The sequence below is a fragment of the Acipenser ruthenus genome, chromosome 24 (assembly GCF_902713425.1).
Source record: "Acipenser ruthenus chromosome 24, fAciRut3.2 maternal haplotype, whole genome shotgun sequence".
Lineage (NCBI taxonomy): Eukaryota > Metazoa > Chordata > Actinopteri > Acipenseriformes > Acipenseridae > Acipenser > Acipenser ruthenus.
Genome location: NC_081212.1, coordinates 26,400,351 through 26,415,765, shown reverse-complemented (window position 1 = coordinate 26,415,765; position 15,415 = coordinate 26,400,351). Strand labels below are relative to the sequence as shown.

The following is a 15,415-nucleotide window of genomic DNA, read 5'->3' as shown; positions in this document are numbered from 1 at the left end:
AAAAAAAAAAAAAAAAAAAAAGGCAGGCTCTTTTTGTGTCGGCTGGGTTGTTATTATTATGGTGCTTAGGTTACGGTTTGTCACTTTTTAAATAAAACACTCGTTTAATACCAGCAGTGAAATGCAGACGCTGACTCCTCGCGTGTACTGGGCACAAAGGCACAAAGAGATCTACCTGAGGGTCGAACTGAGTGACGTGCAGGTAAGAGAACGCAATGACTGGACACGCGCTGTCACATCACCTTAACCAGCCTCACTGTCACTGATATATCCCGTGCCATTACTGAACAATATTAAAATGACCTGGTTTTTTTCGATGCAAGAAGAGTAATAATAACTGTGCTTTTCGACACTAACTCGCCGAATAGACATTATTAAGAGAAGTCTGTCGGACACTAATTGTAGGGTTCGGTTGCAAAGGCTTTTTTTTTTGTTCTGATGCTATTTTGGTTTTAAAAACCTTGCAGTAAATAACTCAAGAAGTTAATTTAACATCTCCTCCTATATGCGCCTTAAGTGTTATCACAACACCAGCAGCAGGTCAAAAACGGTCTAAATTTAGCGCGGTGGCTTTGTGGCTGAGTGAGTTGGCCGTTGAGATGTTTCATCATCTAGTTATAAAAAGTCTGTTTTTTAACAGTATAATTGAGAAGTGCTTAGTTAGTATCTAGTTTTGAGAGTGCCCTGCAGCTGATATCGTATTTACAGCGTGTAACACACGCTTATCCTAAACCTAGTATAATTCTCGCCCCCGTCAGAGTGATTCACACCCCAGTACCATCTTTATATTGGGACTTGCGCCCGTGTACTATACTGTGTGTAAGGCGCAGTACCTTGAGGACTACTTAAGCTTACAGCGATGAAACTGACCTTTCTGGGCATGAAGCCACAAGAAAGGCAAAGATCTCAAAAAGCTTTCACAGACCTGGGGGTGGGAAATCGCCTAGGCTAATTTGTCACAGGCTGAGGATTTGCCGGGGTGAGAATTATCCTGTAACACCAGCAAATGCAAATGAAGAAAATTTAAAAAATAACAACAACACAGACTGGAAACAGGTACTGTGTGAAAAGGAGTGCGATTCAGCCACCGGTGGACCTGGCATATCTGACTAAAATCACACGCAGGACCAGGCTTTACCATTTAACCTATTGAAGGTGAGAATGAGGTTGTGCTTTTAACAAAAACAGGACTAAACTAGACAACTTCAGGTCCCTGCAGAACAGGTGTCGAAGCTGAGGAGTTTCTATGCCTGTGTACTTGCCTGGTAATATTAGCGAAGGCAGTGGGTAGCCTGGTAACATTAGCCGTCAGTAGTGAAGGCAGTGGGTATTGGTTTGCTCAGCTGCACATGGAGCACCTGTCCTTATGCAAGTTTTATGCAAATCTGTTATGCAGTGTTAATGAAAGAGACTTGCACTGTTTGTTGTTCTTGTAGTGAGTTATATGAGGCGGACTGTATTCGATTATATTTAGATTACACTTCAATGAAGGACAAAAAGCACATGTTTAAAGTGTACCACAAGGAGTTGAGTGTTCAATGTCCTTGTGAAGACTAGAATGAAGGTCATTTATAAATCAGGGTTATAAGCAACTACAGCCTGAGTTAAACTACAGTGATACCTGTTAGGAGAACGCACACGTTCAACACACATTCAACACACGTGCCTTTGATCGCGTGAACAGTCTGAGCTGCCAAACCCAAACCCTAACCCCTGGGTCTGGCATGGCACCCTAACCCTAACCCTTGGGTCTGGCATGGCACCCTAACCCTAACCCTTGGGTCTGGCATGGCACCCTAACCCTAACCCTTGGGTCTGGTAAATCTCTTCTTGTAAAAGCCAAGGGGTCGTGGGGTGAAATTCATTCATTCATTCATTCTTCTTGTCATGTAATATCATATCCCAGACACTGTCTTTAGTAAACAAGGCAGTTGGTGGGAGAGTGTAATGTGCCTCGAGCACAGTGTGTAACTCAGGAGAGAGATAGTTCCTCTATTCAAGCTTGCAGTAATCATAGAAAACAAATTCAATACAATCTTTGCTGAATCATCAGCATTGTTATGCTTTATTTGGTAAATAATCCAATAGTAATTTACAAGTGATGTGAGCCTGTTCTGTGTTTAGCAGTTCAACCATTTGCACATTGCAGTATTGAAACATTAAAGGTTTTGTTTTTAGTATAATTGAGCACACCGTGCATTCAGTACAAAGGAAGACCAGATTGTGTGCATCTCCCCATTTGATAATGCAGACTGGAGTGGATTTACAAATACCTTGCTTTGTATTTATTACAGGATCTTGATGTCAGTATAAAAGAGCATATTCTGCATTTTACAGGTAGGTTTATTACCTGTGTTTATTAGCAATGGTATTTCAATGCTAACTAATCAAATGCAGTGGTTGGTATTGCCAAAGTATGTAATCAGCCATGTACAGCATACTAGCTTATCATGCAAAAACAACACATGTTCCATTTCCTGTAACTAAAGGGATGTCCTGTATGCACAGTAATACTCTGATCAAGCATTAGGTCTGCTTCTATGTGAAAATACAAAGAACAATACCTGATCAAAGTTCAAATAAAATGAATATTTTTAATATAAATGCAATTGTTTTCTGTTCTTTGCATGGACTTTCATTGGCATACACTGTCTTAGTTTTAGCGTATCTTTGCTGCTTTTAACTCTATTTTCTTGTAGCACAGGGACATGGAGCTAAAGGCAGTAACGAATATAAGTTCAGCCTGGAGTTCCTGGAGCCAGTAAAGGATAAGGTATTGCAAGTTTACTTATTGCTTCTTAAATGTCTCATTTATGTACGTATTTACGTTTCAGATACTGTAGTATAAGTCATACGTGTGCACTTATAAGCACAGGATGACATTGTTACATCCTGTGAGACCTGGTAAAACCCAGATGAATGGAAAGTGTTGTGTTAGCTGCAGATAAGACACTTTCTGTAATCAGATTCCTATGCAGAGATAGGAAGACTAGTTCTCTCCAGCATGATGCAGCACTACACACACACACACACACACTGTTGTAAAACCATGCAATATGCCACATCAACTTGAAAAATGTAGACTGTAGGAGTCTTATTAACATCCTGGAGCATAATAATATAATAGACATTTCAACTCAATTTGCAGGATCTCAATAGGCTGAATATTAAATATTGCAAATTCAAATGGAGAAGTATTATTTAAAAGTAGATCATTAGCTGTGATATTTAATCTACAGTGTTGTGCCTTTGGCAGATATGCATTCTTAATGTAAACTGCATTTGCTCAAAGCTGCATTGATGGCTTCTTAAGACAGACCCCGTCCTATATTCCTAGGTTTAGCTTCTTTCCCATTGGCTTGTCACTACATCATCCTGTCAGCCCAGAACAGAATCACAGCTTTCATTGCAAATGAAACGTTCTAGCCCAGGAAAAGCCTGTATTATACATTTCGCTGCAGTGAGAGTCGCTTTGTCTTTCCTCTGTCTCACAGCCCGTGTTTAAAGCAACGCAGAGAGAGGTAAACATCACAGTACAGAAAGTGGAAAGTCAGTGGTGGGAAAGGCTGACTTGGCAGTTGAAGAAGCCTGTATTTCTCGCACCAGATTTTGATCGCTGGCTCGATGAATCGGATGCGGAACTGGAACTTAAAGTAAAGGTCAATATTCCCCCGTCTTTGGGCCCTGTTTAGAAGCCAAGGCAAAAACAAATGCTACATTTCTGAAAGTTTAAAACAATATAAAACTGTCGGGGCTCCCGAGTGGCGCATCCAGTAAAGGCGCTCCTCGCAGGATGTTCCCTATAGCCTGGAGATCGCTGGTTCGAATCCAGGCTATGTCACAGCTGACCGTGACCGAGAGTTCCTAGGGGGCGGCGCACAATTGGCTGAGCGCTGCCCGGGTAGGGAGGGCTTAGGTCGGCAGGGGAATCCATGGCTCACCGCGCATCAGCGACCCCTGTGGCCGATAGGGCGCCTGTGGCTCTGCAGCGGAGCCGCCAGATCTGTGTTGTCCTCCGGCACTATAGGTCTGGTAGCATTGCTGTGGATCTGCAGTGCGAAAAATGACGGCTTGGAAGGAGCACGTTTCGGAGGACGCGTGTTTCAGCCTCCGTTTCCTGAGTCGGCGGGGGGGTTGCGAGCGGTGAGCCGGGGATACAGATAATAATTGGGCATGCTAAAATTGGGGTGAAAACCGGGGTAAAAATAATTGGCGACGACTAAATTTAAAGAAAAAAAAATAAAATAAAATAAAATTAAATAAATAAATAAAAAACAATATAAAACTGTCAAAAACTACAATAAATGGACTTAATCCTTTCCAGTGTGTTTCTGTTTTGTTTGAAAACTAAACTTATTTTTATAATTCATTCTAAGAGAAGCCTACTGCCGTATGTTCAATAATACTTCAATGTTTTTATTTTTTTAACAGGAAGACCAGATTACCAAAGTCAGCATGGAGTCAAGGGTTCCACAGGATCGTAAGTAGCAGATTGATGCGTCTCATTTTAGATTCAAATTCCTATGTGCGTTAAAGTGCAGTTTTGATTGTGTTTAAAGGCTCCCCTCAAAGTGAGTTCTTTCCCCGTTTCAGACTTCCACAACCTGAAGAGAGGATACCTGTTCATGTACAATCTGGTGCAGTTCCTGGGCTTCTCCTGGATCTTTGTGAACATGACCGTGCGGCTCTTCATCCTGGGTCGAGGCAAGCCCAGCGTGAGAGACCCCTCTCTCAGCCATCGCTAAACTTCTCACAGTGGACTCCCTAATGATCTTTTCCATCATTTCTGCCATCTATAAATCTTTTGTTTTGACCAGATACATTAAAAAGAACCTTCATTCCAAAGTGTTTTTTTCTAAGGATGCAAACCTGCGTACCGTTCAGTTAAGATCATTCTGATCTTTGACATGTTGCATTATAGAACACAAGATTATAGCGACTGTGTTTTGTGAAGAGAATGCTGCCCGCTCCCCTTTGAAATAAACTACTAAGTACAGTCGGTCTGTGTTTTTTACAATCTCCTGTTTTTCTTGTTTCAGATTCCTTCTACGACACATTCCACTCGATTGCAGACATGATGTATTTCTGTCAGATTCTGGCTGTTGCTGAAATTGTCAATCCTGCCATAGGGTTGGTCAAGACAGGTGTGATCCCTGCAGTGATACAGGTATTACGTGTGTCTTTTACATTCGTTATCCCTGCAGTGATACAGGTATTACGTGTGTCTCTTACATTCGTTATCCCTGCAGTGATACAGGTATTACGTGTGTCTCTTACATTCGTTATCCCTGCAGTGATACAGGTACAACGCAAGCTGTATTTATGTAATTTGACACCGTAAATTTAGACATAACTTTTGCGGCTAACAAAATGAGGCTAACTATAGTTAAGTATATAACTAAGTATGTACTATATAACAGTATAGTTAAAGAGATATTGAAACAAAAAACAAACAGGTAGGTAGATGCCAGTTAAAAAAAAAAAGCTCCAAAAAATGACAAAGTAGCCTGTCCTGAAATGAGGAGCGCGTTCACTGACTGGGTTAAAGGGAGTCTGTGTGCAACAGCACTCTGCACAGTGACGTCTGTTTGTAGTTTCATACATTGATTTGCTTTGTTGCAGGTTGTTGGGAGGAATGTTATACTTTTTGTCATCTTTGGGAGTCTGGAAGAGATGCAGAACAAAGCTGTGGTGTTCTTTGTTTTCTATCTGTGGAGCATGATTGAAATTTTCAGGTTAGTATCAAATTTTTTTTTTTTTTCATTGCATTTCCCAGAATGCTTTCCAGTGCGTTTTGTGTGTGTTGCGATGCAGTGCTTGAGAAATGAAAGGGACTCTTGTGCTTTGCCAGGTATCCCTTCTACATGCTGTGCTGCATCGACACAGAGTGGAAGACCCTCACCTGGCTGCGATACACCATCTGGATGCCTCTGTACCCTCTCGGAGTGCTGGCGGAAGGTTAGATTTACACTGCGCTTATCTGAACATGTGGAAGAGCATCTGTCATGTTCCAGTGCTGATGTGAAGGACCTTCCTATTACTGCGATACAGCCACTCTGATCCTGTGGCCTGTGTTCATAAGACTTCACAAAGCACATAGTAAATGCACATGTAGGGACATTCAGTTTTTTTAATGTATGTTTAAATGAAGCTGATCGGAGGGTTCACAGCGATTAACCATTATTTAACCAGATGAAAAAATCTTTACAAATAATATTCAGAACAGATTCTTTAGTATTACTGGTATTTAGTTAATTGTGATTGTTTTTAAGTTAATATTCTGTTCATTATGATCATACCTTTTTATTCCACAGCTGTTGCAGTTGTACAGTCTTTAGCGATCTTTAATGAAACGAGACTGTTCAGTATCAACCTGCCGTGGCCTCTCAGGATGTCAATCAGCTTTGCATTGATCTTGCAGATCTACCTTGTATTCATGTTTCTGGGTATGTTATTCTAACACTGTTAACTTACTTCAAACAATATATTTATTATTAACAGCCTTCATAAAGTCCCTTATACTCCCAGCGTAAATAAATACAATTGGAACTCAGCACAACAAATAGCAATAAAGGATAAGCATTATAGCCAGCTTTATTAGCAGACTGGGCACACTGGTAAGAGTTCAATGACCCGTGTAATCGGAGGAGGTGTATTGCTGGTCTGGAGGTTAGGGAATGGAACTGGGGTTCATTTTTTTGGGAATATCCTCTGATATTATTGCAGTACATCGTTCCATTTCTCTCTCTCATTAAAATATTGTGTCTGTTGCAGGGCTGTTTATTAATTTCCGTCACCTCTACAACCAAAGGAGAAAGCGATTCAGAACAAAGAAAAGAAAGACAAACTAATCCTGCAAACCATTCCACCATGAGCTGGATGCCTTTCCATGAAAACTAACAAGAGTCTGTACCAACCCCCTCCCCTGTAACAAAACTGACCCAAGTATAGGAACTGTAGTTTATAGTAATGTTTGCATGTTAGCAGTATTTCAAATAGAAACTGTAAACAATGCAAAATAAAATACTGTACTGCCACGTTGTTCCTCTTTAGACACGCAGCAGTACAGCAGCTTTGAAGCACCCTGTGTGTAAAGCTCAGTGTGATTTAGAGCTTCCTTTTTATTGCACACGCCGTTGTTCACTTTCACTTCTGTACCATTTCAATCCTTCTGTCCTTTCACACTTCACCCAGATTAGATGGTTAATGTCAGGGCTGGCAGAGTGCACTGGGCTCGGTGGGGAAATCTGGCTTTAGTTTCCTATTACCTGTTATCTTTCTTTGGTTGATTTGTATGTTTAAGCTAATCCAGGCAAGGTACAAGTGTTGCAAAATACAGACTTGCCTTAACCTGGACTTGAATCACCAGTTGCCAGTGCACCCTGCACGTTCTATATCAGTATTCCTGTGTTGAGTTCCCACAACTGCAGATACTGATAAAAAGATAGAGTATAACACTTTGCTGCATTAAAATATAATACTGTACTACACTACCATAAATAACTAATGCAAGCTCTGTTTATGTAAAATCACAATACTATATAGGCAAAAAGGCATGGGCTGAACAATTGAAGACAGCAGGCTGTTTAATCTCTTTCTTTCTACGTCGGGGAGATGGAATGCATTTATCTGAGGGCTAAATTATAAAGCTGAAATGCCATGGCTGCGGGAATGCAAAGCACAGTGTGTGTGTTTGATAATGTGACAGAGATGAAAGGCTGCAGTGTTCTTTGACATGCGTGTATTTCATATCAGCAGGCCAAGGATGATTTAAATTAATTTTAAAAAGGGTTGTTTTGTGCAGTTATAATTGTATTTAGAGTATTTGTTTAAAATATCAAGCAGAAACATTTCTATTTCATTCCATCCTTAATCCTTTGGTTTTTTTTTTTTTACACCTCTTAAAAACTGTAACACGAGAGATACTACCCGAGCAGCCTCGACAGCTGGACATTTTTACACAAGGGTTTTTAACTGCAGAGGAATCATCTCTTTGCTAAACGGTAATGAAGGCTCATGATTTTATTGAATGTTTGGACAGCACAATCTATTGAGTATGAATGTGTTTATTACAACCAAAAATAAAGATTTCAACATAATTGATGTGGGTAGTGTGTTTCTTCTTATGGACAAGTTTTGTTGACGAACTATATTTATGCCCTTTGAGATTCACATATCAACAAAATGTATTACATTTTTTTGTAAAATGCTTTGCGGAAAAGTGTACTGGTAAACTAAAACCTATCCGTAATGTATTTACACTCATGAGTTCTCTGAAATAATATTGAAAAAACTTCCTTTTAAAATCCTTTTATACATATTCACAGGGATGTAAGGGATAAATAAACACCAGTAGCCATCTACAGCGTTCTGTTTATGAATCTGCTAATATGTGATTTGTAGTAAAGGGATGAGCAATTCAAATGCTTAAAGTAATGTAATGAGATGATTATTTAATGATTGCTCATCACGTGGCTTACTGTGGAGGCTATAGCGACATCTTGGGGCTGTAGGACTAAATTACAGGTTAAAACAAGTGAAAAACACAGGGCCCTAGTAATGAGTGGGTTTCCAACGTTACGAAATAAGTCAAAGACAACTAGCAGTTTCACTTTATTTACCAACCTATTTGACAAATACTATTTACAGATCTGTTTTGTAATAAAACAAAAAAAAACCCATGTGCCAGGAAAGGTAATTATGAGGCAGTATTTTACCACTGTTTGACTTCTAGGTTTTTGCCCAAACTAAAATATGGTTTACAACCTAAAGGACAGCTATACAAAATGTCAAAATATGTAATACTTTTTTTTTTTTTTTTTTCAAAGATTGTTCAGTCACATATTTTCTGGTACAGAAGGCTGTATTTCCTTAAATTTTTTTCTGGGCAACACCTCAAACGGGGTCAGAGATCTACATCCGCTCGCTGCTGCTGCTGCCAGAGAAGTCGGTTGGCATGGGTGTGATGTTGTGGGTGAAGGCTGCGTACTGAGAGTCCCCCGTGCTGGCCAGTTTGAGCTGCTGTGCTGCGTGGGAGAGCTGAAACGCTGCATCAGGATGGGCGGTGTCAGGGAGCAGAGTGCACTCCCGCTCCAGCAGATCCGCTACGCCGCTCAGCAGCTCCCAGAACCCAAACGCTAGAGCCGCCTTGCGCAAGCGATTCAGCTCCTACGAAAAAAACAAAGCAGAAAAAAGACACGACTGCCGACTGCCTTCAAAACGCTGACCACAGTGCAGACCAGACCTCTCTGTGTACTGCAACTCACCTTATAGAATGTCTGGGTCTTCTCTGGAAGTTTTCTGGCATTTCTCAAGATCTTCTGAACATCGGTCTGTTGATAAATATGGACAGACATCATAAAATGTAAAATTTACTGTGCAGTGTAAAACATTTTGACTGCTTTGATAAAAATGCATAATTAGGGTGACATGAGGTGCAGAAGAATGGTCTGCAGTTGTGTAGATCCTCATAAAATAATGTGAACCCATCTATCAGCCTTGTGCACAGCTGCCCGATAATGTGCTCCCATTTACAGCACAGCTGTCTGAATGTAATGTGGAGCAAACATAGTAACTCCTTCTTGCAGTACCTGCAACCCGCTGGGCTTGATCCACACAGTAACATTTTGCGCGTAGCTGCGCTTATTCTTCGGCTGTAAAGGGAAAGGGCTTTTGCTGTCATCTTCTCCATAGGGGTTTTCTTTAGCATCTGAAAAATAACACTATAGAACATTACTATTTGCATACAAAGTCAGTTGTGCATAATGTCCAATAGTGGTCAGGTTTTCATGAAGAGGGTTAGATAAAGACACAAATACAGACTGGCATAAAATACAGTTCATTTGCATAAAGTATTACTTACAGGGTGCAGCCACCATATTACCAAGAACCCTCGGTAGGTGACTGCTCAAGGCCTTATATACCTCACAGCCAATCCTGCCAGGAGGTTCTGCTCCTTTGCACAGCATTGCCTTAAGGTACGCTATATTTCATTTCCGAAATATTCTGCTCTGTGTATACAAAATGGACTCCCAAACTACCTGAAATGGGTCCAAGCTGAGATATCTTCCCCAGCCATGGAAGTGTTTCAGGACCTGGCTCAAACAGCGACATCATCAGGTTGGATTTCTTCTTGCTATCAGCTTGAGAGTACAGCATCCCGTACCAATCAGGACTGGAGAGAGAACAGCAAGACATTTTCTCTGACGCTGTAGCAAACACAGAAAGCTAGAATACAAATGGGGTATTTGCTTCTGCGTTAAAAGGTTTTTTTCAAAGCTTTCTTACCCCAGCTGGACCAGCGCCACCATGCCTTCCACTTTGAGGCTGCCGTGTAGCAGGACACAGAAATTTGGGCTTTTGCCAGCGATCTGATTGGCCGAGTTCTCGTCTTCTGTGTCTTCAGGGATCCCGGTACCAACCTCATCACATTCTGCAAACCAGACAGAGGAAACCTCAATCAGTACGTGTAGGCAAAAAATCAGACACGGTACAGATTCAGCTGAGCAAAGCAGAAATGCAAAGGAAAAAAAAGATGCTTAAGCTAGGAAACATTTGGAGGCATTAAAGCTGGAAAGCAACCAAAAACCATTTGATTGGTAGCAAATGCAGTGGAAAGCTAACATGTGCATGTCACTGGACACTTTCTATTGCAATGATCATGCTTCCCAGTTGCAATGCTGCAGAGGTGTCTTTGAAGCAGTCATCACACAATTCTCACCAGTAGTTCTGAAACTGTGATGGGATATTTTAAGACATTCTTACCTTTGTTTACTGCTATGGGTAAAACCAGATGCCTGGAGAGTACTGGTGGACTAGAAATATCAGCTATTTCTATGAACCCAACAATTTCCAAATCTGTTGGGAGAAAATACAAATAAGAAACAAGCAAAAATAGAAATTCATCTTTTGCACTATCTATTAAAAATGTAAACACAATGTTAAACAGTTTAGTGTAAGACAAAGCCGTGACGCCTTCTGCATCAGGATTGATTTAATACCTGTATTAATGGTTCTAAGGACAGGTTCAGTTTCCTCAGCAATGAGGACTGGTTCAGGCCTGGGAAAGACCTGCACATCTGAAGTCAGGTTCCCACACTTCAACACAGCATGGAAAGGGGAGTAGCCTTGGTCTATCAGCTTTCTGGAATTAAAAAGACCGTGTCCACGATACAGTCTTCTTCTGGTATTCACTTATGTTCATTGCTATGAATAACATTTAAATAATAAGATCTACTTTTAGAAGAAGATCACTGAGACGGTTCATTATTTTTAATTTCATAGGTAAAAGTGTTTAGATTAGCTAGTAAAATGTATATGTTTACAATACAGAACACAAATGTAGTCAATAAAAAAATTAGACGTTTTCTTTGAAAGCATCTGATGTAAAGATCTCAAATGGTCATATACTACCACTACAGCAATAACATGTTCATTATTCACCACACCTAAACAAACCGATAGACTTTCTGATAGATACATTTCAGGTGGCTGTGTCACATCAATATCAGGGTCCACTATATATATATATATATATATATATATATATATATATATATATATATATATATATATAACAGAACTCTACTAACCCAAACATAGACTGTACATTCTTCAGGCATAATGAGCCGTCAACAGTGTAGATCTGTCCCTCTCCATTGTTCAGATTTATCAGCTGCTCAAGCTTATCCAAGACATCTGTGTTCTGGAGCTGCAAAAAAAGTAACGAAGAGACAACAGTAATGAGTCCAACCCAATCCCAATCCAATTCACATGTGCTTACGTCAACGTCCTTTGCATAGGGAAGTTCGACATCATGGTAAACAGAATCTAGCATGTTAAAAGGTGTAGTATCTAAAGCGCTAAAACTATCTCCGCTTCAGGGCCTTTTTCATCGTTTAGTTCAGTGTCTTATTTGAAAGAACTTTTAATCACTTCTGAACAGCAACAAACTAAAGAGCCTCAAATGCACTGTTTCACCTTTTATTTGTATAATCTTGGTACACAAACAGCCCTATTTTAATAAACCAATCAGTGTCTGTATTTAGATCCACCACCGTTTGTATCAATTGAAAAGACCCCAGGAAATATAATAAAGCCTGACTTGAAATGAAAAGTTTCACAGCATCAAGCATTACTAGGAAAGCAGTGGACATGGTACAGAACACAACAAAGGGCAGGAAGTAGTATTTTAATATCAGAGGGGCTACACCTGTAGCAGCAGTAAGTCAACTAGTAAAGAAACCAACTGTGCTTTAAGTCTCTGCTTCCTGGGAGTTTGGTGTATGTTATTCAGTAGTTAGTCAGTAGTTGGGCTGCAGTTACCTCCTCTTGATTGGCAATGCACATGATGTGGATTCTGGAAGGGAATGGGAAAGGCAGTGGAAACTTCTTGTCTTCTCCTCGCTGTTTCAAGGTGGCTAAAGAGTGCCGCAAGGAGCCTTTTCCAATCCCTAAAGCACCGTCCGTTACTAAAACCACCTACACAAAAACAAGTAGTACAAAACCACAAAGCATAAACAAACTGAAATACAGCCCCTGCACTCCTGGCACTGGTGCATAACAGCAGCATACACAGCGTGCTAAAAACAACTGCAGAACTTGCATTTGCCTTGGAGAGAACATGCTGGGTTAAAATGGTTTTCATAAACTAAGCATGCCCTCATTATTATTTACCTGGCAGGGGAAGGCTCCCCCCCATTCCTGCTGTACAATATTGCTAACCCCCTGAAGAGCCGACTCCAGGCACGTCTTATCATAATCCTCCAAACTGCTTAGTGCTTCCTACAGGAAACAAGATGCGATTTAATTAAAATACTGAACAGCAGGGTTACAAGAGTCACATGTATAAACATACATTTCACCGATCCTGATTACCACGAATCCTGGACTACCCTGTGTAACCTTAAAGTAATCCAATAATATCAGAGCTAATCAGGGGCCTGTGAAACCACCCATTACTCCATTTTTAATCACTTTTTTTTGTTAGCCCACTCTCAATTATGTAATCTAAGTGTTTCTTCCCTTCAAATGAGATTTACACAACAAAACACTGCTGTAGTCCTGATGCTATTAAAACATGTATTGCCTTTTGTTTTCCACACTTAGGGTTCACTTTGAATCAGGCGACGCCCATTTCTCCTGCCAGAAGTTTGAGGGAAGGCAGAGGCTGGGTAGCCTGTACTTTACACTATGAGCAACTGGTAAGCCAATTGCCCACGCCATAGTAAATGCCCACAGTGGAAAACCGGGTCTGCAGTGCCAAGATAAATCTTAACCATTATGTGAAAAAAAAAAATATGATAAACAGCAAAGACGACTTTGCTTATACTTATGAGCGGTTTCATAGTATACATTTAGCAGCTTCGTGTTAAACCTGCAGTGTGTTGTAGTCCCTGGTAAAAGGGACCACGAGCTCCCAGAGTGACGAGAAGGCTACAAGAGCGGTGAACTCCAGTTTGTAGTTGGTGGCCATGTGCTCGAACAGCATCGTTAACCCGTGCGCGGCCAGGTTCTTGCGCTGGTACTCCTCGGTGCCTTCCAGCGAGACCGGGCGCGTCATAGAGAGGGACACGTCCATCAACACCACCGTAGGCATGGTGACCCCTCTCTGCTACCTACCTCGACTGGGAGAGATAAAAATAAATAAATAAATAAATAAATAAATAGCGTGCAGCTCCTGCAGCATGAAGTGCCAAGTTACCATCAGCACAGTGCAATACAAACACTATTTATTTAAATGCTAAATAATTAAATAATAATAATTTATTTACGAATAAATAAATAAATAAGAGAAAAGGGGCTATTACTTTAGATTTTGTAAACATTCGTTTCATGCTCGCTGTAACAATATCATATTTGCATTTGAGCTAAATAAATAAAAATAGGACCACTGCTATTTCATCGTTACAGTAAATACTTATTTAGCAGTGAGAGACAGACGAACCACACGGACTATGCAATAACTTGTAACAAAAGCCGAACAACGGAAGAATATTTCGTTCCACTACAAACAAGGACGTACGTGCCTGTATTGGTACCGAACATAAGCCATTTGGTACACAGACAGTTATCTTCATTATAATAAAAACAGTAAGAATATGCAGCACGTTACTCTATATAGTTTTTATTTGTATTTCTAAATGCAGCAGTACCTTGAATTGATTACGTTTTTTTTTTTTGTTTTTTTTTGTTTGTTTTTTTGCTTCAGGTCCACGCCATATATATGCACGTCCAACTACACTAACGCTCTGAACTTTGGTTCCTAGTACTTATACAGTGCCCTCAGCCGCCAGTCTGGCGAGTGAATAATTGAGTCTTAGAATTGAATGGCACTGCTACTACTACTACTAAAATAATAATAATAATAATAATAATAATAATAATAATAATAATAATAATAATAATAATAATAATAAATAGATATGTAAAAACATTTGTATAAGTTAATCATAATATGCAGTAATGTAAATAACCAATGCCTTAATTAACGTTTTAATAGAGCTTTCTGTGATAATATTATTCATGCATGATTAGACAGGTGCGTTTAATTCATTCTTTGTGTTTTCTGTCAGCCAGACCTACTGGCAAATTCTGTTTGCAGGCACTATTGCCTACTTGTATCTGAGTACAGCAGTGTGGAGTAGTGGTTAGGGCTCTGGACTCTTGAGGGTTGTGGGTTCAATCCCCAGTGGGAGACACTGCTGTTGTACCCTTGAGCAAGGTACTTTACCTAGATTGCTCCAGTAAAAACCCAACTGTATAAATGGGTAATTGTATGTAAAATAATGTGTTATCTGTATAATGTAAAATAATGTATAATGTGATATCTTGTAACAATTGTAAGTCGCCCTGGATAAGGGCGTCTGCTAAATAAATAATAATAATAATAATAACTAGGGGTTAGTTTTCCACGATGACCAATTTTCCACGATGACCGTTTTCCACGATGACCAATGATCACCGATGTATTTGCGCCATTTCAGGTTCTGTCCCGTATTCACCTACAGGTATAAATCCATCTATAAAAGTAATTTCGAGGCACACACAGCAGAGGGAGCCCTTTGTAAAGCGATGTTATTCTGCCATTGTTGACTTTAATATTGTTCTTATATTTAGGCGCTCGCTGTGTTTAGGTGCTTATGATATCTTATTATACAGCTGATGCAGAACTACACTGTCTTCAGACTTACATGTGTTCTGAATAATTACAACACTGGCCCGTATCAGCGAAAACTTATAGTGCAAAGTTTTTCTAACCGATGAACCGATGTAGTTGTCAAATATAACCCTACGCCCTATACCCTACACCATATTTGAAAATAACGCGATCGGTGACCTACATCGTATTGCTAACCCACTGCAACACAGTTCTCGTTTCTTTATGTATTCTTTTAAAAGTGTACTGTAGGTACCC

The 15,415-nt window shown here is 40.1% G+C and overlaps 2 protein-coding genes across 4 annotated transcripts; one reads left to right on the top strand and one right to left on the bottom strand.

Moving 5' to 3' along the window:
• The first annotated feature begins 10 nt into the window (after nt 1–10).
• LOC117429184 (very-long-chain (3R)-3-hydroxyacyl-CoA dehydratase-like) lies at nt 11–8,099 on the top strand. Of its 2 annotated transcripts, none has more exons than XM_034906987.2 (11): nt 11–202; nt 2,295–2,337; nt 2,700–2,773; nt 3,495–3,653; nt 4,432–4,480; nt 4,594–4,704; nt 5,040–5,167; nt 5,623–5,735; nt 5,852–5,958; nt 6,315–6,446; nt 6,775–8,099. In XM_034906987.2, exons 1-11 carry the CDS (start codon nt 122–124, stop codon nt 6,849–6,851), a joined length of 1,074 nt encoding a protein of 357 aa, XP_034762878.1. In that variant the 5' UTR covers nt 11–121; the 3' UTR covers nt 6,852–8,099. The 2 variants fall into 2 exon arrangements, with proteins under 2 accessions (XP_034762878.1, XP_034762877.1); XM_034906986.2 differs by having other exon boundaries at nt 3,495–3,659.
• Nucleotides 8,100–8,584: 485 nt separating this feature from the next.
• LOC117429334 (integrator complex subunit 14) lies at nt 8,585–14,231 on the bottom strand. Of its 2 annotated transcripts, none has more exons than XM_034048708.3 (12): nt 14,154–14,231; nt 13,376–13,625; nt 12,676–12,783; nt 12,325–12,480; nt 11,592–11,710; nt 11,001–11,143; nt 10,765–10,857; nt 10,288–10,432; nt 10,041–10,174; nt 9,591–9,709; nt 9,267–9,332; nt 8,585–9,168 (listed from the first exon to the last, which is right to left on the bottom strand). In XM_034048708.3, the coding sequence occupies exons 2-12, from the start codon at nt 13,595–13,597 to the stop codon at nt 8,914–8,916; spliced, it is 1,560 nt and encodes a 519-aa protein (XP_033904599.3). In that variant the 5' UTR covers nt 13,598–13,625; nt 14,154–14,231; the 3' UTR covers nt 8,585–8,913. The 2 variants fall into 2 exon arrangements, with proteins under 2 accessions (XP_033904599.3, XP_058855008.1); XM_058999025.1 differs by lacking the exon at nt 14,154–14,231 and adding an exon at nt 13,809–13,832.
• Between the last annotated feature and the right edge of the window lie 1,184 nt (nt 14,232–15,415).

Coding starts and splice junctions, on each gene's coding strand:
- LOC117429184 (XM_034906986.2), top strand. CDS start 122: ATGCAGACGCTGACTCCTCGCGTGTACTGGGCACAAAGGCACAAAGAG. Junction 5,959..6,314: donor TCTCGGAGTGCTGGCGGAAG/GTTAGATTTACA, acceptor TTTATTCCACAG/CTGTTGCAGTTGTACAGTCT. Junction 6,447..6,774: donor CCTTGTATTCATGTTTCTGG/GTATGTTATTCT, acceptor TGTCTGTTGCAG/GGCTGTTTATTAATTTCCGT.
- LOC117429334 (XM_034048708.3), bottom strand. CDS start 13,597: ATGCCTACGGTGGTGTTGATGGACGTGTCCCTCTCTATGACGCGCCCG. Junction 9,333..9,590: donor TCAAGCCCAGCGGGTTGCAG/GTACTGCAAGAA, acceptor ATTTATCAACAG/ACCGATGTTCAGAAGATCTT. Junction 9,169..9,266: donor AGACCCAGACATTCTATAAG/GTGAGTTGCAGT, acceptor TTTTTTTCGTAG/GAGCTGAATCGCTTGCGCAA.